Genomic DNA, 26,213 nt, shown 5'->3' with positions numbered 1-26,213 from the left:
CCAAAGAAAAAGACATCTCATGGTTTCCCTCACTTGCAATAATTACTATATAGTTAGGATAATTTTATCAGGTGAGCAGAAAACCTCTCAAGCTATTTACATATGACCATATAAGATGGTGTTAAGTGAAATGAACCCCAAGATATGGGCAAAAGTGATGTTTCTTTGTTGTAATTTTAAAGTACAATGTGATTTTTTGGTTTCCTTTCTATGTTCTTCCCCTGTTGTCACTGCATTTGATTTTGGTACCCTGAATCTTGTACATACATTTCTCTACTTTGGGGAGGGTAAGGGGAATAACAAAACATTGAAACAAGGACACCAGAGGACCCACTGCAACAATGATCCCACAAGACAGTATATTGGAAATGAATGTTAAAACTTCAGGGTGGGGGGAGGAGTGAGGGAGGTGGAGGAGGAAAAGGATAGTGGGAGAACAACAAGGGAGGGGGTAACAATGCTCAACAAGAAATGTACTCATTACCTTACTCATGTAACTGTAACCCCTCTGTGCAGCATCTTTACAATACAATAAAATCAATTACTTGTTTTTTAAAGGTCAGGCCATGGTGCTCCTGTGACATTGCCTCCTACTGCATTTGTACAGCAGGGATTGGAGGATGACCCCAGCTTTTCTAGGCATTTGATGGGCAACTTTCATGATCACCCTGTGTTCTCATTCACTCAACTACACTGTCTGAAGGTAACTTAAGGAATTCTGTCCTAAGACAACAGTTATCGGTAGCTCTTAATGTGTGGTGATAAGCTCCAGACAGATGCCATGTTTGAGCTGAAGTGTCTCGTTCTAACTTGTAGAATGGGATAAGCTGGAAGGGAGGGAGAAAATAACTGGAAACATGCGAATGCTCACTGAAGGGTTAAAGTACTTGAGGCAGTGACCATTTGTTGCTCGTTTCAGAGCAGAGCAATACGTGGTGCTAACCCACCTGGTTGTATGCCTTTAGAAGACCTGCAAATCCTTAACTTGGGGCTCTCCTCCTAGGCTCCGCTGTGTCAGAGTGTAGGATGAGGCCCGAGCTGCAGCCCGCCTAAATAAAACCTCAAAACAGCTGTAAAGTTGACTCTCGGTGGTCTTCTTGGTGGGGGTCCTGCAACCTAGGCACAACACTTACTTCCCTGGCACCATCAGAAGCCAGGACTGCATTCACAGGCTAGGATAGCTAAGAGTCATTGGATGCAAATAAACTTTAGGTAATATAAACAGTCTGATCTATCTCAGAATGTTTATCATGCCTTCAGATATGAGGCATTGCAGAATGGCAAGATATTTCTCACACCTCCATTTCCTCATCCGTAAAGCTACATGAAGGGAGCTGGGAGCAGGGGTGCAGGCCCAGAGTCCCAGTTACTGGGGAGGCTGAGGCATGAGGATCACTTGAGCCAACTACATCAGGATCCTCCTGGGAAATGCAGTGAGAGGCCAATCTCTAAATTGAGTATGCAAATAAAGAAGTATACAGTAAAGACTTCAGCAACATGCTTCAATTCTGTAAGCAACTATTCACTTACTGGACAATGGAGGCAACACAAGTGGGACTAATTTCTAGTCTTTGCAAGCTGTCAGCTCTGCTGCACTGGGACAACTGGCTGTGGCCCTTGGGGTTTTCTCTGTTGTCACCCTTGTATACAATGGACACAGCCCGAAGTCTCCTTTTCATCAGGTTTCTCAGGAGTTACCATCTGTCCTTGGTCTCTAGGTGCACAGTCATTTGCATATACTGCTCCTCTTCTTGCTCTTCCAAAGTGGCAGACACCAGAGAAAGCTCACCCAACAGGGATACCATCCAGGTCAGGCGAGAGATGCTACTAAATGCAGGAAAGAAGCCAAACTGCCCTTCTTCCATTGGGCCAGCTGTGGGCAATCACAGGTGCTGTGAGGACTAGGAAGAAGAGAATATCTGAGAACAGGCAGGACCCAGGTGCATGGGAGAACACATGGACAGGGGGACCTTGCCTTACCATGCGGCTAACCGTAGCCTCACCACAGCAAGTCCCTTGTAGGTTTGAACTTCAATTTTGCTAGTAAAATTAGACATGCTACTGGCAATAGCACACAATTCAGCTACACACAATGATAACTTGTAGAATGGAATAAGCTGGGAGGGAGAGAGAAAATATAGTCAGTTTACCTGTCTACTTAGGTAGATACACACACACACACACACACACACACACATTGCAGGGTGATCCCCTGTATTACAGATTGTAACCATTAATTCCCTGCTAGACATGGTACCCCCCCCCCCAAAATAATGCCCACCAAGTTTCAAACATGCCACTGGGGAAATGTGGTCCTAGCTTCAAGCCTTCAAGTCTCCCAATATTCCAGACAAGAGGAATTGCCCAGGTTGAGGCAATGAGTCAGGGACAGTTCAAGTCTTAAACTTTGATCTCTAGGAAGCCAGTACCACAAAGAACCGAGCAGGAGACAATGTCGGAGTTCATGCTGGAATGATCAAATCTGATTTTGAGCTCAGATTCTAATTTGGGGGCAATGCATTCATCAAATGCTTCCTACATTTCTACATAATTATGAGGGTAGCTCATCCATGAGGCAGTGCCCTTGTTCCATCTGTGTATCCCCCTCCCGGATCTCCCTTGGATCCATTCTGCATCCTGGCTCTTCTCCCAGAAGGCAGAGAAGAGGCAGCATCATGAATCTCAGGCTCCCAGCTGTGCCACCTGCTGGACAAGCCTTCTATGTCACTGGCACCCGAGGCTCCACACTCAGGCTTTGCCCTCCCCACAGGGGGCCACCCAGTCCATAGGAAGGATCTGCTATTCCACAGGAGCAGCAATGGCCTCCCCTTTCTCCTGCCCCACACCGGTAAGACAACTTGGTCAGTGAGCGTGACTACTCTGCTAGGAAATATGGGAAATTTCTCTCGTCCCACCTCTCCCATTTTCCTCTTGCTTTTTATTTACTTGGTTGCATTTTTAGCACGAGACATAGAAGAATACATCATGCTAGAAAGAACTGGAGCCTTCTTTCTAACTTTAATATGTCTAAAGAGCTCTCCATGAAATCCAAGGTTGTGCACATTTTTGGTAAACACTTCGTTTCTTTTCCTGGTTATTTAAAATGTCCTTTTTCTTCATAACTCAATAGCAATCTATCTAAAAGATTTTCCTGATATCAACAAAATTTTCTAAACATCACTGAAGGGAGAAATCCAAAAGTTAAAAAAAATCCCTATTACATACTACCAGATCAATTATGGTAAATTTAAATTTTTTTTAGTTGGATGGGGGCAAAAACTCTGGAGTTGCACATCTAAAGCAAATACCTCTGTACCTGTAGGTGTGAGATTAGAATTCTAATCTTGCTTACCCGAATATACGCATCTTGGTGATGTTTGGCGAAGTACAGCATGTTGTCAAGAGCCAGCATCCCAGGAGGAGTCTGGGTGAAGTCCATGGCAGGGTTGACATGATTCTGCAATAAAAATCAAGTACTAGGTGAGGTTAATTCTTCAGCAGACTTTGCCAATCATAGCAGGGGGAAAGACAGTGGAGGTGCACCTTGCCCACCTCAAGACTGAAGGTTAAGTTCCCAATGACCAACTATGTCAACCTATTGGGATGGGCAGAGGAACTTCTTCAAGCTCTATGGGCTCAGCTAAATCACTTTTTATAACCCAGGGCTGGAAACCCAGTTAAAGATCGAAACACAGGATCATCCTTAGTCATGTCACATTTCAAGGAAAAGAAAATAACACGCAAGTTCAATCTCCGGCAGTTGCATTGAAGTGAAGCCAGTGGCACAGGGCGAGAAATATCTGGGCTGGAGTGACTCTGCATCCATTTCAGGAGCTGACTGAAGGGAGCCATTACTCCCGGATCTGACCCATCCTCAGGCTTATGCATGAAGGTCGGTCTGGCCACGCCTATCCATCGGCTTTGTAAACTGTCTTGGAGACACAGTCCCCAGGCCTCTACAGGCGCTGGGCTCATGTCTGACCTGTGTAGTCTGCTGACACTAGCATGTTTCTGAGGATTGTGTCTGGCATGATGGACTCCACATATGGCCCAATGTTACCAATGTGCCTAACCAAAGAGCAGACCTGGCTCAGACAAATATTTGTGTATGTATGACATTAATTGATCAATGAACACTATGATAGCTCTTCGGGCAAAAAACAGCTCTCTGCCTGGACACATCAAAACCAGTCACACCAAACACTGGACTGAAAATGCAGATCTGAACAGTGAATGATTGAGAGGAAGTCATGTTTTCCATTTTGGTTTTTTTTCCTGTTGAACACATGAAAAGAACATCCAAGTGGGGTGCTGTGGTATATTCCTGTAAGCCCAGCATGTGGGAGACTGAGGCAGACGGATGGGGAGCTCCATATCATGACAACCTGTGCCAGCAGAACAAAGGCTGAGGATGTAGCCTAGTGGTAGAAGAGCGTGCCTAGCATGCCCAAGGCACTGGTTCAATTCTCAGTGTTGCACAGAGTCAAAGGCAATTTGTTGTTGAGGACTGTAGGTAGAGATGCTACACATTTTTCCAATTTTATTTTCGTGTACAGATGCTGTACAGAGGGGTTACACTGATACGAGTAAGGCAATGAGTACATTTCTTGTTGAGCATTGTTACCCTCTCCCTTGTTGTTCTCCCACTATCCCTTCCCTCTCCCAACTCCCTCACTCCTCCCCTCCCCCCAAAGTTGTAAAGTTCATTTCCAATATACTGTATTGTGGTTATCATGGTTGCAATGGGTCATCCTGTGTCCTTGTTTCAGTGCTTTATCATATTGGACTTGTATCTAAGTTTGCTGAATTTATCTAGTAGTTCTCACCATTTATTTGGTGACATCATTAGGATTTTTCTGTTCATAAAAGTGCATCATCTACAAATAACTTGACTTCCTTCTTTCCTGTATATATGACTGTCATTTCTTTCTTTTGTCTAATTGCTCTGACTTGTAATTCTAGCTCTATGCTGAATAGGAGCTGGGGGTGGGGAGGTATCGAATTTCACTACAAAAATAATAGCTATGTGTGATTAAGCATGTGTTAATTAAGTAGATTTAACTATTCCACAATGTTTATTTATTTCAACATATACTATACATGAGAGTATCACACATGATATCTGTCAGTGTAAAAATATTTTTAAACTGTTCAACGATTATTAATGACTACTGCTTTCACCTCACAATCTTGAAAAGTTGCATATTTTCATTTTGACTCTTTATTACATTTTTAATAATCACTTTGAGTTCTTCTCACTCCTTTCCTCCCTCCCCACCTCCTTTTCTTTTATGCTGGGATAAATTCTAGTCTAACAGCATTTTTTTTCTTATTTGTGTACAGGAAGGCCTTCTTATGTAAGGTTCAAACCACCCACACTTTGCTATATTATTAAAGTGTACATCTAAACTATTTTCCTAAAGCTGATTTGAAAACTTGCTTATGAGCTGATAAATGACAGCTCCAGGCCACAGCTCCTGCTTTAAAACCACACAAGTTCACCACATCCAAACAGCACCAAAGTACTGAGTCCAATATGTTACATTTTAACATTTCCTCCTCAATCATTTATTAAAATGTTGGAAAGTTTTTAGAATACTCAAATACTATGACCAATGTGTGTGTGTGTGTGTGTGTGTGTGTGAGAGAGAGAGAGAGAGAGAGAGGGAGAGAGAGAGAGAGCGCATAAATCATATGGTGTGTCACATACAGTGTGTCACACAGTATGGTTCAGCTGGGTTTGACATGCCTCATTCACTGTGGTGAAGGACCAACTCCTATACTATAGCGGTAACAGGGGAAACAATATCCATGATTGGAAATGGACAACCAGAGAATTCACCACAAGAGCCATTTGTACTTAAATGATCTCCTAGGCAGAGTGATTTAGTAGAGTTTAGTGGAATTTCTCCCATTGTATACACACTGGATCTTGGAGGCATGAGATTTTCATCAACCTAAGTGACATAGAAAAGTTGCCTTTCTGGGCTGGGAAGGTGGCTCAGTGGTAGAGCGCTTGCCTTGCATGTCTGAGGCCCTGGGTTCAGTTCCCCAGCACCATATAAGCAAAAAGAAAAAGCCGGAAGTGGCTCTGTGGCTCAAGTGGTAGAGCGCTAGCCTGGAGCTGAAGAGCTGAGGGACAGCACCCAGGCCCAGAGTTCAGGCCCCACGACCGGACCAAAAAAAAAAAAAAAAAAAAAGAAAAGTTGCCTTTCTGAGGGCTTCCACTGCAGAGAACCTGACATGTGTGAAGTGTCAGAATAACGCAGCCACCTGGTCCTCTTGTGGTATCCACATGACTGACGAGGAAACCAAGTTCACCAGCTCCCGGCCCTCCCTACTTGTCTGTGAACAAGTACACAGGACTTCTGTAGACAATGCATTTCAACCATCCATCTCCTGTTCCTACGTTTCCCCTTCCTACCAGTATGACAAGCCAGATGCATTTATTTTATTTTGGCACTGCCAACATTGGACTTTCATAGACCGACAAAAGTTTATTTGACATCAGCTAATCAATACGAGCCATCCTGAAGCACAGGCCAGCCAGTAAAGGAAAGGGCGTCAGACATAAAAGAGAAAACCGTGACATTTATTTCAGACCTACTGCTAGTATCGACTTATCAATGTAATCCCAAAATAAATACACACGGAAATGAGAGAAGAAAAATAAATTTCTCTGAATCTAATTCCAACAACTCTCTTAAACACTAGGTAGATGAAGATGACCATGTAAAATCCCCATGGCTCAGGCACCATCAAACTTGTTTGAGTTTAGCATTTACAATCCCAGTGAAGACACCTTGCATCAATCACACCCATCCTTGGGCACCTGGGTGATCAAAGAAGTTACAACTGTTCTCCACAGATCCTTCCAGTTAAAAACCAACATAGCTACAGGACTGTAAACATTCACATACAGCAAGACCAAAGGAGGATATTCTTAGGGGAGAGGAACTCAGAGGCACAATGCCTATGTATATCTGATCATATAAAATCATATTTATCAATGTGACCTCTAGAAAATGAAACAAGAGGTATTTTGTTGCTTTTTTGTTTTCTTTTCTTTTTGTCTTGTTTCTTCATTTGGGAGGGTAAGTGGAGAGTACAGAAATAGAGGGACAAAAGGTGAACAGATGGGGCAGTGGTACTCACTAGACACTATGTTAAAAATGAACTATACAACCTGTGGATGGGGATGGAAGGGAAAAACTGGGAAAGAGCAAAGGAAGGGGTGACAATGTCCCAAAAGAAATGTACTCATCACCTGACCCATGCAACCGTAACCTGTCTGTCCATCACCTTTATGGTAACAATTTTCGAAAAGGAGGAAAAAGAAAACCATAGTGCAGTGCCCTAAGATCTGTGGAGAAATGGATCCAGGATCCTGCATGCGTTATCAAAATCTCATGATGCTCAGTGCATTCTCTATAATAGCAAAGCATCTGCACACATCCTCCACATACTTTACTTATTCATTATTCTTAATTATCTTTAAGAAGTTGTAGCAAGGGATTTCAATTCCACCATGTTCTCTACACCTTTGCTCGATTCCCAATGGATGTCCAATATAACATGAGTGCTGTGTAGGTAGCTGTTATACTGTACAGTTGAAGGAATGAATGATGGCAAGCAAAGAACCTGTACACCTTCAGTCCAGATGGAATTCCTTTCAAATACTTTTCAATCCCTAGCTGGTTGAATCTGTGGGTGAGAAACCCACAGATGCAGAAGGTCCCCTTTAATTGATGTGTAAGGTCCTCATCCTCAAGTTAGTAAGTGGAGCTACTAAAATTGTGTCTATGATGTGGCAGGTATTATGTAAAGTGTCTTGCATATTCGAACCCTTAGGCCTCATCAAATGCTCCCAGGATCAACATGAACTTTCTCTTCCTTTCCCAACAAGAAAACTGAGCCAGCCAGGCACCGGTGGCTCATGCCTGTAATCCTAGCTACTGAGGAGGCTGAGATCTGACAAAGCCAGCCCAGGCATGAAAGTCCATGAGACTCTTATCTCCAAAAAACCACTAGAAAACCGGAAGTTGTGCTGTGGCTCAAGTGATAGAGTGCTTGCCTTGAGCTGAAGAGCTGAGGGACAGCGCCCAAGCCCAGAGTTCAAGTCCCACGACCGACCAAAAAAAAGAAAGAAAGATAGAAAGAAAGAAGAAAGAAAGACAGAAAACTGAGCCATTTGGAGTTCCTGTAGCTCATTCAAAATTTCAAAGCTGCTTAATGTGTATAAAACCAGCAGGAATCATAATCAGAGGGTAAACTCAGAGTGCAGATTTTGAAGCAGAATTTTGTAGCATCTGATTGACCAGTTGGAATTCCCAGCAAATTTCAAACAAACATCAGACTCAAGTTCTAGCTCAGTTTGAGCTGCTCAGTCAACAGCATTGTGTCATGCAGAGTAAGCCTAGATCTGTTCTAATCAAAGCTGTAATTTCTCTGCTGCCCCCTCCCCCCTACCCCCCCCCCACCCCGCCACAAACACCAGACACCAGACCAAAGTCCTTCACATTTGCAATGAACCATGTCCTAACTGTCTCCAGCAAATAGGCTCTTGCCACACAAAAGCCAATTTGAAAATTGCCTTTGATGTAGATTATGAAACAGCAGTGCATTTTTATATAAAACTAAACTAAACTTTTCTAGTTGGGAATGAGCTATGTTCCGTCTCTTTCTGATTCCGGCTCTCATTCTTCCAGCCCCTCCTCTCTCCTTCAAATTAGTATTTTGGTTATTTTTCTTGGCTGTTGTTGTTGTTGTTGTTTGTGGGTCTTTTGTCGTTATTTACAATTGCAGTTAAGAAAAAAGGATTACAGGCTGAAGTATCTGGAAGCTTCTGTACAGTGACAAAAATGCTCTGGGACCCAGCCAAGGCTCTGCCACTCCTTCCTTATTTATGAGCTGCTCTGGGTACAGATTTATTTTCCTTTCTGCATCCATGCTATTTTTTCCACCTGTCTTGGAATGGAAGCTGCAAGAGCTTTGATAAATGGCTTAAAATGTCCCCCTACTTTTACTGCAAAGCCTGTGTACATCCTTCTAAGACACCATTCTTGGGTCCTGTGGATGTCAGGCTCTGTGAATCAGAATGGACAGCTCACTGGGGAAGGGGAATAGCTATGTCCCATTCCAGGGCACCGGAGGGAGGCTGTGGGAGTGGAAGATGGGGATCGGACACTGGGGAGACCATGGATTGTGTTCCAGCCAGCATCTGAAGTCGTTCGGTGTGTGAGTCCTATGCATCAGGATCTCTTCTGTCACCTACATGCCAGCTTTCTGGCTGACTTATTCCAACCATCATCCAAGACTGACTTACTCCAACCATCCATCCAAGGGGAAAGTTATAAGCTCTAAGATAGAAAAATCTCTGAACCTATTCTGGGCCCTAACTCCTCGGCCATTGGAAGATGGAGGTGTTCCATAAATAGAATCTAGGCCAGCCCTTTGTTTTATAGATGATAAGAACAAGCCTCTGATGGAAAATAGTAGGGCTCAAATTTGAGCACACATCTGATCTCCTCCTGGGGGACTCGCTAACACAGCAATTGCTGGAACTGCTTCCAGAATGTCTAGTTTATTTAAGCCTGAAGTGAGATCAAGAATTTGTATCTTTAAAGGTGCCTGTCATCTTAGCTGCTCTGGATGGGAGTGGTGGTATATGTCTCTAACCCCAGATACTCTGCACACAATCATGAGAGGGTCACGCATCATTCAGGAACAGCCAGGGCAAAAGGTTAGAAGACTCTATCTCAACTAACAAGTCGGGTACCATGGTATGCACTTGTCATCACAGCTACAAGAGTGGTATAGTAGGCCCAGGCAAAAACTTATTTGAAACATGATTAAAAGCAAAAAGGGCTCAAATGATAGAGCACCTGCCTAGCAAGTTTAAGGCCTGAATTCAAACTTAAGTATTGCCAACAAAAGAAAGGAGGGAGGGAAGAAGGGAGGAAGGGACAGAGGGAGGTAGCGAAGAACGGGGGGATGGGGAGAAGAAAAGAAAAAGAAAAAGAAGGGAAGAGAAAAGCAAAGAGAATCTGAATGTCTAACCATTTTTCAGGTGGAGTAAAGGGTAATGGTGGGGCCACATGTTGAGACTCACTGGAAGGGAGAATGCCTGACTCATGTCCATTAACGCAGGTCATGACAGAAGAGCCTCTAGAACCTGGATTTACCACTTCCTGGATCTCATATAGTGTCCCTTACAACATATTTGACTCTCAGGTTCAACAACTGAATCCCTTGTCCTTCATCTGCTTTGGGTTCAGACCTCTCATGCATGAAACCGATTTCTTCGTTCAGAAATGGGAAATACAATTCAGCATCCTCTCCCTTGCTCTGTGGTTCACATTTCTAGCTATGGTTATCCACAGTAGCACCTCCATAGGAAGCTGAAATCTGCTGGTACTTGGTGCTTTAGAGGGCTGCTTGGTTCTTGGTTGGGGAAGCAGAGCTGGCAGTAGCTCACAGGATGTTTAAAGGGGCTGGTGCTCAATTACCAATGCCACACTAGTCCTTCGTTCATATGGGTAACAAAGAGATGATTACGATAATGCCTGCCAGATGGCATATGGCAGGAAAGCCTTCTAGGATTTAGGAGTTCGTATTTGTGCTATGTGAGTGCCTACATTTGGCTCAACAAATAGGGTATTAAAGCAATCTTTAGCACAAATCACAGAGTGAATACACATTTTGACTAGGAAAAAGCCTTTCTCTCTGCAGTCTGGCAGTTTAAAGCCACCATCTCCAAGAGGCAGGAGAGTTACATATGAGGTCCAAAACACAGACACAGAAACACACACACACACACACACACACACACACACACACACACACACACACACACACTCATATACACCAGGAGCATGCTGGTGCTTGCACATGCTTTCCACACTGAACAATCTCTGGTGAGCTCTTCCAAATCCTCAATTGCAGGCTGGACCCCAAAGAAGTCCCATGTGAAACTCTGCAGCTGGGAGCTAAGCAACTTCAAAGTGGAAAATTCTGAAAAACCTGCCAAGAGATGATTGTCTAAGCTCAGCTGCAGTGGATCTGTGCTTTCCTACACCGGTGGTTCTCCAGCTTGAACAACTATTGGAGAGAGTAATTTCTTCCATAGCATTTGGGGTTTGGCACAGGGTCCCCAGTGCTGCATGAGGGAAGCCACAGCTTTGAACCTATAGCAGCCCAGTGCGAGTGATGTTAAGAACCTGTGTCCACTGAAAACCTGGGCTGGGAGCCAGGTTTTATGGAGCTCCTGTGCTCTCTCAGTGGACCCAACTCAGGCCTCTCTAACCCCAGCTGCCTCTCACATTTATACCGTGAGGCTCTGAATGCTTCTGACTGTGACCCCACACAGACCCGGACCCCAAAGACCACACCAAGTAACCTTAAGGTGTCTTCTGGTTCCAGCCCTGGTCCCTCCATTCGACTCAATAAAAATCTCTATAGTCTAGATGAAAACAGACAAGATGGATGATCAAATCCAACCTAAGACAGGGAGGTGGGAAGTGGTGGGGAGCAAGAGCCTACTGGGGCCAGGCCTTGACAGTGATACCATCATATAGAAAGAACAAGCGCCTGGCTCCCCGGTGGGGTTGAACTCCATTCCTAGCCAGGTGACAGCCAGCATTAACAACAAGGTCACAGCTCTTGGGTGCAGGGGTGCCTCTACACTGACACAGCTCTTTTTCTTAGGTGCAAAAAGTCTTCAGAGACTCGCTCACAATATAGGCCTCATTAGTGTACACACACACACACACACACACACACACACACACACACACACGAAGGTTTTAGAAACGTAAGCCCACATCTACAGACTGAGGGAAATCTGGATTACAAATAATTCACGAGAACCCAACAGCTCATCATTAAAATTTGATTCTTTCAGGTAAAAAGCACAAAGGAGACTCATGAGAGAAACACGCCAGCCGGTAAGATTCCAAACCACTGGACTGATTGGCCTGCTCTCTCTCATTCTCTCTCCCCACCTGCCACCCTCAACCTTGTAGCCTGGCCCTACATTTCCCGACATGGTCATGTCAAGCCCATGCTGTCAGACAATAGCCCCCCACTGCACAAAGCTCTGGGTTTCCAAGTTGCTGAGGGGGTCTTTCCCTGGAAACAGTCCACAGCCAAGCACACTGTGAAACCATCAACATGGCTAAGAGTTAAGAAGTCCAGGAAGCCCAGAGAAGTCACCATCATATGGCAGCCAGAGGACTTGAGATGTCCGGCTGCATGAATAGGAGCACAGTGATGAGGACTAAGGAAGGTCCATTGTGCCAAGGCTGGTGCACAACATCCACAGTGCCTGGCCTGGTGCAGGCCTTCTCAGGACACAACACAGAGTTTTTATAAAGGCCACTGGGAGAGTCACAGGCAGAACATAGAAAAGTCAGAATAGAGAAGCTGTCCAGGAAAGCTGGACAGAGGAAAGACATGAGGTAGTCGGGGTGGGTATGATGAGTGTGGGTAGACCATCTACTAACTCCAGACATATGAAGGAAAGCTGAGCTAATTCTGTGAGCCTGCAACTAGCAGGCTCAGCATGGGAAGAGGGGCTGCAGGTACAGCCAATGATACTTAGGCCCCAGCCTGTTTCATTCCTCTTGCTCTGTAACTTTGGAAATTTTTGAGCCAGATAGTAAAGAACAGACCACTTGCCTTCAAGCGTCAGAAGTGAGTTACGAAAACCTTAATGTTTGTGTACCAGGATACACACATGCACACACGTACATACATGCATACGCACAGACCCATGCACACACACTCAGATAACCTCACAAGAGCATGGCATTGCCCCATTTGTTAGGAAATGGAAAGACTTGGAAAAAATTGTATTAAGTGAAGTAAGCCAGACCCAAAGAAACATAGGTCCCAAGGCTTCCCTTATATGTATATGTCTGATAAAAGCAGAAAAGGTCAGATAAGTTTATGTTAAGTGAAATGAACCCCAAGATTGCTATTGTTTCTAATGGATTTATAAGATACCACATGATTTTTTTAATGTCCCTCCCCCACAGTATAACCCCTGTTTGCACTGTATTTGATATTGGTATAATCTGGGGAGGGGAAGGGAAAAAACAAATTGTTTAAATAGGGATACAGGTTGACCAACTGCAACAATGAGATGTACAAAACACTATGTTGAAAAATAAACTTTACAATTTAGGCGGGGGGTGGGGGGGAGGCCTGGGGGTGGACGGGGGAAAGGGGGAGTGTAGTTATGGAGGAGGGAGGGAAGGGATGGAGGGGAATAACAAAGGAGGAGGCAACAATGCTTGATAAGAAATGTACTGTACAGTATTTTCACAATAAATAACATATTTAATAGAGCTACGTTCTACAGAAATAAAAAAAAACCTCTCACACCCCAAATTTCAGATTTAAACTAAACTTTCTTGGTTACAAAAGAATATTCTGAGGGTTTTTTTTCCCCTTACAATTTATTCTTGAGAAGTCGGGAAAGGTCATGCCCTACCCCACAATCTTTCTGGAAATCTAGGTTGATTATGACTTCATTAGGTGGGAAAAGTAGAGTTAAAACTCACTGAGCAAAAGGATAAATGTGAGCAATTTGTTTGGCTCAATCGTCTATAATACATAGAATTATCATAAAAACTCAATTAACAAAAAAATGTCTTGGGGGATAAACTTCCTTGAAAACAAAAGCTAGTTATGGTTTTGGGACCCGTCTTTATGAATAATGAAATAGTGCTGTCCGCATTGATAAAGGTTCCTGTGATTTTCTTCCTCAGCCCAGCACATATGGGATTCTGAACAGCCCAAAGATGCTGAGATGCCACAGGCCGCAGCATCCTTCCTCTCTTCTTCCTTCCCAGCCCATTTGCTCTGCCCTTTTAGGACTCCTTCCTTCCCACCTCTTTATCACTTTTGTTTTTTATTGTGAAAATACCGTACAGAGGGATACAATTACATAGGCAAGGTGATGAGTACATTTCTTTTTTTTTTTTAATTTAATTTTATTTGTGAACATACTGTTCAGAGGGGTTACAATTACATGGGCAGGATAATGTGTACATTTCTTACCAAGCATTGCAGCCTCCTCCTTTGTTTACCCTTCACCTCCCTTCCCAGCCTCCCCCCTCCCCCCATCCCAATCCTTCTCCTTCCCCCCCTTCCCCTTCCCCCCCCCCCCTGCACCGACATTGTAAAGCTCATTTTGGACATGACAACTTGTACTTCTCATTGTTGCAACAGGTCCACCTGTATCCTTAAACAACTGGTTTTTCCCCATCTCCTCCACAAGTTATACTGACATCAAATATAGTGAAAGCAGCGGTTATACTGTGGGGGAAGGGACATACAAAGCAACAAAGAGATAATCTTATAAATATGTTAGAAACACATGCATGAAAGAAAAAAACATTAAAATACATATCTAAGGGTTCATTTTCCTGACATCATATTACTGACCTTTTCCGCTTGACTCATACATATACTAGGTATTGCAAATAAGGGAAACCATGGGACCTATGTTTCTTTGGGCCTGGCTTACTTCACTTAATATAATTTTTTCCAAGTTTTTCCATTTCCTAACAAATGGGGCAATGTCATTCTTTCTGATGGAGGCATAGAATTCCATTGTGTATATATACCACATTTTCTTGATCCATTCATCTACTGAGGGGCATCTGAGTTGGTTCCAGATCTTAGCTATGGTAAATAATGCTGCAATAAACATAGTTGTGCTGGTAGCTTTAGTGTGGTCTTGTTTGTAAACATTTGGGTAAATGCCCAAAAGTGGGATTGCTGGGTCATAGGGGAGATCTATGTGAAGTCTTTTGAGGAACCTCCATACTGCTTTGCAAAGTGGTTGAACAAGTTTACATTCCCACCAACAATGAAGTAAGGTTCCTTTCTGTCCACATCCCCTCCAGTATCTGTTGTTGCTAGAGTTCTTGATTTTTGCCGTTCTAACTGGAGTGAGGTAATATCACAATGTTTTTTTGATTTGCATTTCTTTTATGGCTAGGGATGTTGAACATTTCTTCATGTGTCTATTGGCCATCCTTCTTTCTTCTTCAAAGAAGTTTCTCTTCAAGTCTTTCGCCCACTTATTTATGGGGCAGTTGTTTCTTTGAGGATTTGTTGTTTAATTTTTTGAGGGTTTAATTTTTTGAGTTCCAAGTATATTTTAGAGATGAGACCCTTGTCTGTTGTATGGCTAGTGAAGATCTTCTCCCAATCCATGGGCTTTCTATTGATCTTGCTAGCTATGTCCTTTGCCATGCAGAAGCTCTGCAACTTCATGCAATCCCATTTGTCCAACCTTTCTTTGATTTGTTGTGTTTCCGGGTCTCTATTCAGAAAATTTCGGCCTGTTGGCTCCAAATTTTAATGGTTGTAAGTCTGTGAAGAATTTCAATGGATGATATCTTTGCATGGCTGTCATGGAGTAACCTTCACTGCAGAATGTGTGAGTATTAACATTGGCACCATTAAATGAGAAGAATAAGTTGCAAGCTCTGGAGAAAGCCTTAGGAGATGCCAGAGCATATTTTAACCACAAACTGGACATGACTGTACAGATATAAAGGAGTGGAATCCCCCAGCCAGCAGCCACCAAAGCCCCAACAATAACATAGCACATGACCAGTAGCTTAAGCACTGGGAAGTTTCCCTCTTTCTCAGCTTCTTTTTACCTGAGTCACCAATACTATTGACAACACAAGTGGCAAAATATGTGGCCAAGTCAGAAGCTTATCAAGATAGCTTGGCTCCATAGGTAGATGTTTCAGGAATGACCCTTGTACATGCATTCCCCTTGTATTTCTTTGTGTATGTATGTGTATGTGTGCGTGTGTACATGCATAAGCACATATGTATTTACATTTCAAATTAAGTCCAGTACTCTTTCAACATATCTTTTTTTAATATTGTTCCCCGAAAAAACTTGAATTCAGGGCCCGTACACTGTCCCTGAGCTTCTTTTGCTCAAGGCTAGTGGTCTACCACTTGAACTTCAGCACCACATCTGGCTTTTTCTGAGTGGGTTTTTATTGGAGATAAAAATCTCATGGATCTTCCTGCACAGGCTAGCTTCAAGTAGCTAGGATTAGAGGCATGGACCCCAGCACCTGGCATATACTACAATCTATTGTTAAATGCCTAAAAATGGAGACCTTTGATAATTGCTTAACTAGTTGGACTCCCTTCTTTCTTTGCTTTGTCTCTTCCCTTCTTCCTTCCTCTTTCCTTTCTTCCTTCCTTCTCTCCCTCCTTCATCCCTCCTTCCCTCCTCTCTCTCTCCTTCCCTTCCTTTCATTGATATACATAAAATGTACATCTGCCAACCAGTAGCCTTGAACAATAAAACTATGGCTGTATCAATGTAGATGCAGCAGTAAGATTTCCCTGGAAGATTTCTAGGTAAACTTAACAGCTATATTAAAAAAATCCATTAGTTCCTTCCTATAACCAAGCCTTACTTTCTCTTCGAACACATTTTAGACATAGTACTTGATGAAATTACTTATGCCTCATCTCTTCCTGAACTCAAGCAGATTCATATTAAGGACTGAAAGTCAACAACTCTTTTGCCTTGGCTGGCCTCAAGCCATGATCCTTCCAATCTCTGTCTCCTGAGTAGCTATTATAGGCATGAGCTACTGTGCTCAGCCTTTTCACCGTTTTGATCCTTGGGAACATTATATTATTATCTGTTTAATATGTAAATAAAACCAGGAAACATACCTGTAAAGTAAAAATATATCATTTGGGTGGATACATTTTTTTTTTTTTTGCCAGTCATGGACCTGAACTCTGGGCATGGGCGCTGTCTCTTGGCTCTTCAGCTCAAGGCGAGTGCTCTACCGCTTGAGCCACAGCACCACTTCTGTTTCTGTTTATGTGGTGCTGAGGAATCGAACCCAGGGCCTCATGCATGCAAGGCAAGCACTCTACCACTGAGCCACCTTCCCAGACCTTGGGTTGGATACATTTTCATGGAGATGATAAAAATCATCAGACAACAATAGCAAAGTAGCCTTCACTATCTGTCTTGTAAGAAAATCTCAATGTGGTTTCGGTTTGCATTTGTTTTATGGCCAATGACGCTGAGCATTTCTTCATATGTCTATTGGCTATTCTTATTTCCTCTCCAGAGAAGGCTCTTTTTAACTCTTTAGCCCACTTATTAATAGGGTAGTTGTTTCTTTGGGGATTTGTTGTGGGGGGAGTTAATTTTTTGAGCTCTAGGTGTATTTTTGAGATGAGACCTTTGCCTTCCTTAGTTAGTGAAGATCTCCTCCCAATCTGTGGGCTTTCTATTTATCTTGCTAGTTATATCCTTTGCCATGCAGAAACTACAGTTTAATGCAATCCCATTTATCCAGACTTTCTTTGATTTGTTGTGTTTCTGGATTTTTATTTAGGAAGTTTCATCCTGTGCCAAGGAGCCCTAGCAAATCCCCTATCCCTTCCTGTAATATTTTCAGGATCTCTGCTTTTACAAACTTAATGTCTTTGATCCATTTGGAGTTGATTTGGGTTCAGGGTGATATATAAGGATCTAGCTAAAATTTTCTACATGTGTGTAGCCAATTCTGTCAGCACCATTTGTTGAAGAGACTATCTTTCTTCCATCTGATAATTTTGGCTCCCTTATCAAAGATTAGGTGGCCACAGGTCTGTGGGATCATGTCTGAGTCTTCAATTTTATTCCATTGATCCTCATGATATTCCTCCAGCACTGTTCTTCCTGCTAAGGACTATTTTTGCTATTCAGGGTCTTTTATTGTTCCATATGAATTTTTGGATTGCTTCTTCTATTTCATTAAAGAATGTTGTTTGGATATTGATAGGTATTGCATTAAATCTGTAGATAGTTTTGGGCAGTACTGCCATTTTCACTATGTTAATTCTCCCAATCCAGGAACGTGGGAGATTTTCCACTTCTTTAAATCTCTGTAATTTCCTTTTTTAAGTTTTTAAAGTTTTCATGCAAATCAAAACCACATTGGGATTCCTCCTCAACCCAGTTAGAATAGCCATTATCAAGAAAACAAATAATAACAGGTGCTGGTGGGGATGTGGTCAAAAGGGAACACTACTACACTGTTTGTAGGAATATAAGTTGTTTCACCACTTTGGAAGGCAGTATGGAGGTTCCTCAAAAGACTAAACATAGAACTCCCCTGTGATCCAGCAATCCCACTCCTGGGCATTTATCCAAATGATCTCAAACTAGGCCACACTAAAGCTACCAGAACAACTATGTCCATTGCAGCCTTATTTACATTAGCTAAGATATGGAACCAACCCAGATGCCCCTCAATAGATTAATGGATCAAGAAAATGTGGTATATTTACACAATGGAATTTTATGCTTCTATCAGAAAGAATGACATTACCCCTTTCATAAGGAAATGGAAAGACTAGGGGAAAAAATCATATTAAGTGAAGTAAGCCATACCCAAAGAAACATAGGCTCTATGGTTTCTCTCATCTGTAATAAATAGTATGTGCCTAGGTTAATCCTGACAGAGAATCATATTAGCTCAAGAGCTATGTACATATGACCATACAAAATGCTATTGAAATGAACTCCAAGACATGGAAACAACGGGTCTTTTTTTTAAGTTGTCAACCTTGATGTCGACAGTGTACTATAGCTAGTTCTTTCTTCTTATTTTACTTCATTTATCTTCTTCCATTGGTTTATCCCTGGCAATCTCTGTCTTTGATTCTGGTATCCTCCATCTTGTACATGCATTTATCTGATTGTGGGAAAGAAAGGGAAATGACAAAATGCTGAAAGAAATACAAGAGATGACCTATTGCAACAATGATAGTCACAGGTCACTATGTTGGAAATGAACTTTACAACTTTGGGGGGAGGGGGAAGGAAAGGGATAGTGGGAGAACAACAATGTTCAACAAGAAATGCACCTTGCTCATGTAAATGTAACCCCTCTGTACAGCATCTTTACAATGAAATAAATTCTTTTTTTTTTAAAAAAAAAAAAAGAAAATCTCAGCTGGCCAAGTTCCTAGGACTCAGATGGCAGGCATTATCAGCAGGAAAGTCAATTCCCTAGGGAAGGTTTTAATTGACTTGGCTTACCTCGTCTGCTTCCTCTCTGTTCCCACCCTCCTTTGAAACTCACCATTCCAGGAAAATCTGTAATGATTGACGGCTGTGCTTTAGTTTGAAAAATAAACTCACTCCAAAATGAAGTCCCCTTCTGAACTACTTAAGACATTTCAGAATAGAAATTTAGTAGGAATATCTAGGAAATGTTCTCTAGATAATTCTTTTAACTTAAGAAAGATGAAGGAAAAACTTGGTGCTGGTGGCTCACATCTATAATCCTAGCTACTCAAGAAGGTGGAGATCTGAGGATGTCGGTTCAGAGCCAGCCAGAGCTGGCTGAGCCTCAGTGCCTAGGCTCCTATCTCCACTAGGAAGTGGAGCTATGACTCCTTGAGTGAAACCTTGAGTGAAAAATCTCAGGGATAAACCCCAGGCCCTGAGATCAAGACCCAGGACTGACACACATAGACAGACACAGACACACACTCAGACACACACACACAGACACACACACACACACACACACACACACACACACACACATAAGAAGAAGAGGAGAAGCGGAGGGGAGAGAAGGGGATGAAAGGAAATATTCTCTGAAAAACATCTCACAATTCACTTCCTTCCCTGAACCTCCATACAAAACGCTACACCATCAAAACCAGCTGATTAATTATCTCCTGCAGAATTCATAAGTTAGAGAAACTGAGATAATATCCACAATTTATGTTGCTCCTTATATTTAAAAGGAAGGTTTATATTGTAGATTTATAAACAGGCTGTGATCCTAGCCACTCAAGAGGCTGAGATCTCAAAGTCACGGTTGAAGCCAGCTCAGGCAGCAAAGTCTGTGAGACTCTTATCTCTAATTAACCACCAAAACATCCTGAAGTAGAGCTATGGCTCAAGTGGTAGAGCTTGGCCGTGATCGATAAAGCTAAGGGAGAATACTCAGGCCCTGAGTTCAAACCCCAGCACTGCCTTCCCTGCAAAAGAAAATCTTAAAAGTAAAAGCAACAACATGGTCTCCCTGATACGTAGATGTTAAATCCAAACGCAAGAGATATGACAAAGTAAACAGGACTTAAGAAACAAAAGACATCTGCTTATTTTGTCACATAATTTTTTTTTTTTTGGTCAGTCATGGGGCTTGAGCTCTGGGCCTGAGTGCTGTCCCTCAGCTCTTTAGCTCAAGGCCAGCGCTCTACCACTTGAGCTACAGCACCACTTCCGGTTTTCTGATGGTTTATTGGAGATAAGAGTTTCCCGCACGCCCTGGCTTTCATAGAGTTTCCCTCCCGGGCTGGCTTTGAACCATGATCCTCAGCTCTCAGCCTTCTGAGTAGCTAGAATTACAGGCATGAGCCACCGGAGCCTGGCTCTGTCATATAATTTCTAAATGACTCCATGTTCTTGACCTTATGTGTGTGTGTGTGTGTGTGTGTGTGCGTTTGTGTCCATCTGAGGAAAGCTAGGAGGAGGGCACAGAATCAGAGAGAAATGGGGAAAAATACAACAGAGATGCCCATCAACTATACTGGACATTAATGAAAATAACTAAGCAACTCAAGGGCAGCAATGGGAGGGAGGGAATGAGATGGAAAGAGGGAACAGCTAACACTAAGCAAAAGGAAAGAAATGTACATATCACCTGATGTGGAAGAAATAGTTATATTGTCAAAGCTTATATAATTCACAAACTTTATGGACCATGATAATGACAATGTGTCTTATGAAGGTTAAAATGTGTCTGTGACTACCGCACAATACTATGAAATTTGTGAAATTTATGTAACCGCATAATCTCAATAAAAAATATTTTTTAAAAAAAGTAAAGGCAACTGACAAGTTCCTTAGTAGGAGCAGGCTGGGAGAAGAATTTGGTCTTAAGTCTTAAAAGTAATGTGGCTTAAAAGTAATCCACATTTAATCTCCACACCTTTGCACAAGTTTTTACATTTCAACTTTTACAACAAAGGTTACAAATGGCCAGGCTATACCCGTAGCTCATATTTCTAATCCTAGCTACTCAAGCAGCTGAGATCTGAGAATTAAGGTTCAAGGCCAGCCCAGGCAGACAAGTATAAGACACTTAATCAGCAAAAAGCTGGAAGCGGAGGTGTGGTTCAAATGCTAGGGCACCAGTCATGAGCAAAAAAAAGTGAGATCACGAGGCCATGAGTTCAAACCATAGTACCTGAACACATGCATACACACACACACACACACACACACACACACACACACACACACAGCCAAAAGTCTTAAAAGAAAGTCGAATTATGAAATACAGCTGGTTGTGGTCAGATTTTGAAGCAAAGATTTAGGAGAAGCTGGAAAAAGAGAACGGAGAAAAAACTGAAAAATGCAAATCACTGTTTCCTGAGTCTGCTTCTAACATGCAAGGTAAAGGGATCATAATTGATAGGACATCAGCCATATGTCACAGCTGGTGGTCAGCTTATTTCAGGGTAGCTCTATGGTTTGGCATGGCAGAGCGATGCCTCCCATGCAGAGAAAATGAAATGATCCACTCAGCCCAGAGAGGGGAAGGAGGCTGACTTCCAGGCTGACTTTATTATGGTGACAATTTACATTGCAGATTGTCACATTCTAACTCCACATCTGACAAGCGAATAAACTCACAGCAAATTCCCCGTGGCTTCACAATACCAAGACAATGACTTTGACAAAGTGGGCTACACAACTTGCTTGTCTATCCCTGGTTGGGGGGTTAGGAGCTATAAACCTACCAGGAAGTGATTCCACTATCCGATGCTCTAGCTCGGCATCTCCAGTGGTGCCGGGGAAACAAAAGCACAGACTGCTTCAGCCCACAGGACAAGGAAGGACATCTTCACCTATGAACTCAAGGAGTGCCATCCAAATAAATGCTGGCCTTCTCACAGGACAGCATAATAAATAATGCTCATGAGATTAACATTTGGAAATCAGGATTCGTGTTTCTATGGGGAGAAAAAAATCTAAAAGATAGCAAGAGCTTGAAGACAATCATGATGAACATTACACAGATTCATCTGAGAAGAACAATGCACATCCCCCTGGCCCACTCACTTCCAGAAAAGTCAAGGTGGAAGAAAAGAGGCAAGAGGAAAACATACAAGAGTGGGACCCATCAGCTGCACTGGACATTGATTAAAACGACTAAGCAACTCAATGGCAGTGACAGGAGAGAGGGAATGAGTGGGAAAGAGGGAACAGTTGACACTAAGCCAAAGGAAAGAAATGTACATATCACTGGATGTGGAAGAAATTGTCAAAGCTCACAGAACTCATAAACTTTATAGACAATAATAGAGACAATTTGCCCCAAGAAGGTTAAACGTGTTTGTGACTGTAACTATCACTATCCCACAATACTGTGAAATGTGTGAAATTTATATAATCATTTAATCACAATAAAAAAATTGCAAAAAATTGTATATAAAAAAAGAGACAATGGATGGACTATTCTGGGTTAAAGGAGGGTGCAGAGAAGGACAAGCATGTGTGTCTGTGGATTGTGTCCTGGTGTGGTTAAAAAGGGGGGGGGAAAAGGACATTGGATGTAATTTGAGGAGGCATTGTAGATTAGACTATAGTACTGTGTTAATGTTGAATCTTCAGAATTTTATTATAGACCCTAAGGAAACATAGGGTCTCCACCTGCTTGCAAATGCTTTGGGGAAAAGAATTTGGGTGTACTTAGATGATAGACAGACAGACAGACAGACAGACAGATAGATAGAGTTGGATACATAGATGAGATAGATGATGGATGGATGAATTGGCAGATGAGAGAGAGGCAGGTAGGTAAATAAACAGATATAGCTAGTCATGGTAGGCAGACAGACAGACAGATAAACAGATAGACGGATGGATGTTAGATGGGTGAATTGGCAGATATGAGATAAATAGGTAGATAAATAAATAAACAGATATAGATAGGCAGGCAGACAGACAGATGAGTTAAGATAGGGAGACAGATGGATAGACAGATGCACAGACAGATGGATGGGTGGATGGATGGAGGGATGGATGGATGATAGGTGGATGAATTGGCCGATGAGAGATTGATAAATGACAGATAATTGACTGACCAGATGGCAGAGATAGATGATGGAGAAAAGTCAGACAGACATACCATAGGACCACACTATCAAGTGAATAGGCAATGTAAATATCAACAATGCAAGGCTGAGGTTATGCAGAGGCTCCTTGTTGAGTTCTGGAACCTTTCTCTAATTTAAAATGATCTCAAGCTGGGCGCCAGTGGCTCACACCTTTAATCCTAGCTACTCAGGAGGCTGAGAGCTAAGGATCAAGGTTCAGAAGCCAGCCCAGGTGGAAAAGTCCCCGTGAGCTTATCTCCAATAAACTACTCCAAAAAGCCAGAAGTAGTGCTGTGGCTCAAGTGGTAGAGCACTAGCTTTGAGCAAAAAGTGGCTCAGGGAGAGAGCCTAGATACTGAGTTTAAGCCCCAGGGCCAGCAAAAAGGGAATAAAGTTATCTCAAACTTAACAGGATAGGGTATGTGGACCACATGACCAGTATATTAAACAAGTTGTCCATGCTAAAAGTTATTTTTAGATTAAACCTTGTTCATCTCGTTACAAGTACAAGTAATGAGAGACTCAGGATCCCTAATCCTAGGCCACAGTGGCTCAGACTTCAGGGGGAAGAAGGGACTGACAAGACTTCACTGCCAGTGGCCTCAGGCAGCCTGCTGAGGCAGGGCTCACCTCCAGGTCCTGAGATGCGCAGGCATGAAGGGAGGCTAGGGCCTCGCCCCTCCCACATTCACCATGGCTGCTATCTGTAGGTTCCCCCACCCCCTCTTCTCAGCTTAAATAACTCAGCCTTCACCACAAACAGCGCTGTCCCGCATTCTCAGATTTGATTACCTTTACAGCTCCCATATCTGTCAGGACCCCTGACAGGAAGACAAATCTAGTTATATAAACAAAAGGCCAATTTATACTGAAGAGAGGTATATATAAATAGCATTATATCTAGTATATAATAGTACATTCTACATGTAAGAAAATTCTCCATAAATATGTATTGGATGAGAGAAACTGCAATGTACCAGAGATGAGTGTGTCATCTTCAGAGCGGTGAAGGTGATTTACCCAAGGTCAACAGCGTGATTTAAACCGGGCTCTGAATAGCAGTCAGGTAATACTTCAGTCAGTATCTTGAATGGGACCTTGAAGCCATGTCAACACCGCACCATGGACCTCCAATTACTATTTTTCTTTTGTCTTTTTTGTTGTTGTTAGCTGTGGGGCTTGAACTCAGTGTGTGGGCACTATTCCTGAGCTCTTTTGATCAAGGATAAAGCTCTACCACTTTGATCCATAGCTCCACTTCCAGTTTTCTGCTGGTTAATTGGAGATAAAGAGTCTCAAAGACTTTCCTGCCCGGGCTGTCTTTGAACCACAATCCTCAGCTCTCAGCTTCCTGAGTAGCTAGGATTACAGATATAAGTCACAAGTGCCTGGTTACTGCCACATTTCTTGTCAGGGAGACAAGTAATCTTGAGCAAAGCAGATGTGACGAGAGGAATAGAAACTTATTCTTTCTTTTTTTTTTTGGGGGGGGGGGATTTGGTCATGGGGCCTGGGCACTGTCCCCTCAGCTTTTCAGCTCAAGGCTAGCGCTCTACCACTTGAGCCACAGTGCCACTTCTGGCTTTTTTTTCTTTTTGCTTATGTGGTGCTGAGGAATTGAACCCAGGGCCTCAGGCATGCAAGGCAAGCGCTCTACCACTGAGCCACCTTCCCAGCCCCTAGAAACTTATTCTTTCAATAGTGGTCAGAACCACACACACACACACACACATACACAAACACACTCTCTTTACACAGTACCAAATATAAACACATGAAATGTGCAATTATATTTACTCTCTTCTTTTGTTTGTTTGTTTGTTCTTCTTTCTTTGTGTGTTTGTTCCTAGGAACTTGAGCTTACTCAACTTGTTTCTTGGATGACACCCTACCACTTGAGCCATGCCGCCCCAGCCTGGATTTTTTTCTGGGTTAACTGGGGATGAAGTTTCATAGACTTTCTTGCCTGAACTGTAGCTTTGAACTTGACTCCTCTAGATCCCAGCTTCCTGAGTAGCTAGGATTACAGGCGTGAGCCTGTAAAAGCAAGGCAAAAATAAAACAAAAACACAAAAACCAAATGACAACAAAGTAGAGACTGTCCCGCATTCGTTTGTGAAGAGGGATAGCAGCTAATAGGGGTCTCCTATGGGCTCCAGAGCAGCACTGGATTCTTTTCAAGCCCTTGAGTATGCACAAAATTATGCAGAGATGCTGCCCCCTGGTGGCTTCAAGAGATTAATACAACCAACGCTTGGGTACAGAGGCAAAGCATCCTGGGGCCATGAGTGTCCTACACAGGGGCAGAGGTAGTGGAAAGATTCAAACCAACCTCTGCAGCAACTCTGTACCTGTTCATCCAACATGCTCTTGAGGCAGAGGCACAACCGGAGCGTCTCTATCTTGGAGGTTCTCTTCCCTTTAGTGTTAATTAGCACAGATTAATCACGCAGAGGGGCTCTTCGTTGTGCTGCTTACCACTGCCTCAGCATAAACTAATTGTGCAAAGGGGATTTTCATGGTGATATGCAATATGCAACCTCTCTCTCCTCCCCTCCTCCGGCCTTGTTTTGAAACAGTGTGGGTCAGTTCCATCATGTTCTGTTCATGTAATATTCGGCCCCTCTGAATTTGCTTATACATATTTTTATTTCAAAAAGAGACAGTATGGCTTAGGGGGGAGGAAAAGAACACAGGAAAACATAACACTATGAAATAAAATGATCACATGAGACTCTGGGCAGGCACTGACCCTCCGTATTTCAGGCATAAGATAACGGAGCAAAACACTTATTTTTTAGTAGTGAGTTGTAAATAGGAAAGTACGTCAAATAACCCAGAAAGGCACTAGCATGTGTAACACTGACACAATCAACCGTAGCCACTCTCCCTGGTACAGCTGCCATGAAGAAGAGCTCCGCTGCTGCTCCTGTCACAGACACTTTCAAAACTGTCTACAAGGACTGACAGAGCATAGAATATATATGTATATTATATACTGTGTATATCTTATATATATAAAGGCAGGT

The 26,213-nt window shown here is 42.7% G+C and overlaps 1 protein-coding gene across 1 annotated transcript in view; it reads right to left on the bottom strand.

Moving 5' to 3' along the window:
* Positions 1–468: 468 nt before the first annotated feature.
* Positions 469–26,213, bottom strand: part of LOC122120802 (engulfment and cell motility protein 1-like) — a 124,011-nt gene continuing 98,266 nt past the window's right edge. The window contains 2 exon segments of the mRNA XM_042695027.1: positions 469–827; positions 3,353–3,457. Of these exon segments, the coding sequence (XP_042550961.1) occupies positions 681–827; positions 3,353–3,457 (252 nt within the window). The 3' untranslated portion in view covers positions 469–680.

Source organism: Dipodomys spectabilis, unplaced genomic scaffold (assembly GCF_019054845.1).
Source record: "Dipodomys spectabilis isolate Male_0828 unplaced genomic scaffold, ASM1905484v1 ptg000178l, whole genome shotgun sequence".
NCBI classification, from domain to species: domain Eukaryota; kingdom Metazoa; phylum Chordata; class Mammalia; order Rodentia; family Heteromyidae; genus Dipodomys; species Dipodomys spectabilis.
The sequence above is the reverse complement of the archived record's forward strand: the minus strand, read 5'-3'. Positions and strand labels throughout refer to the sequence as shown.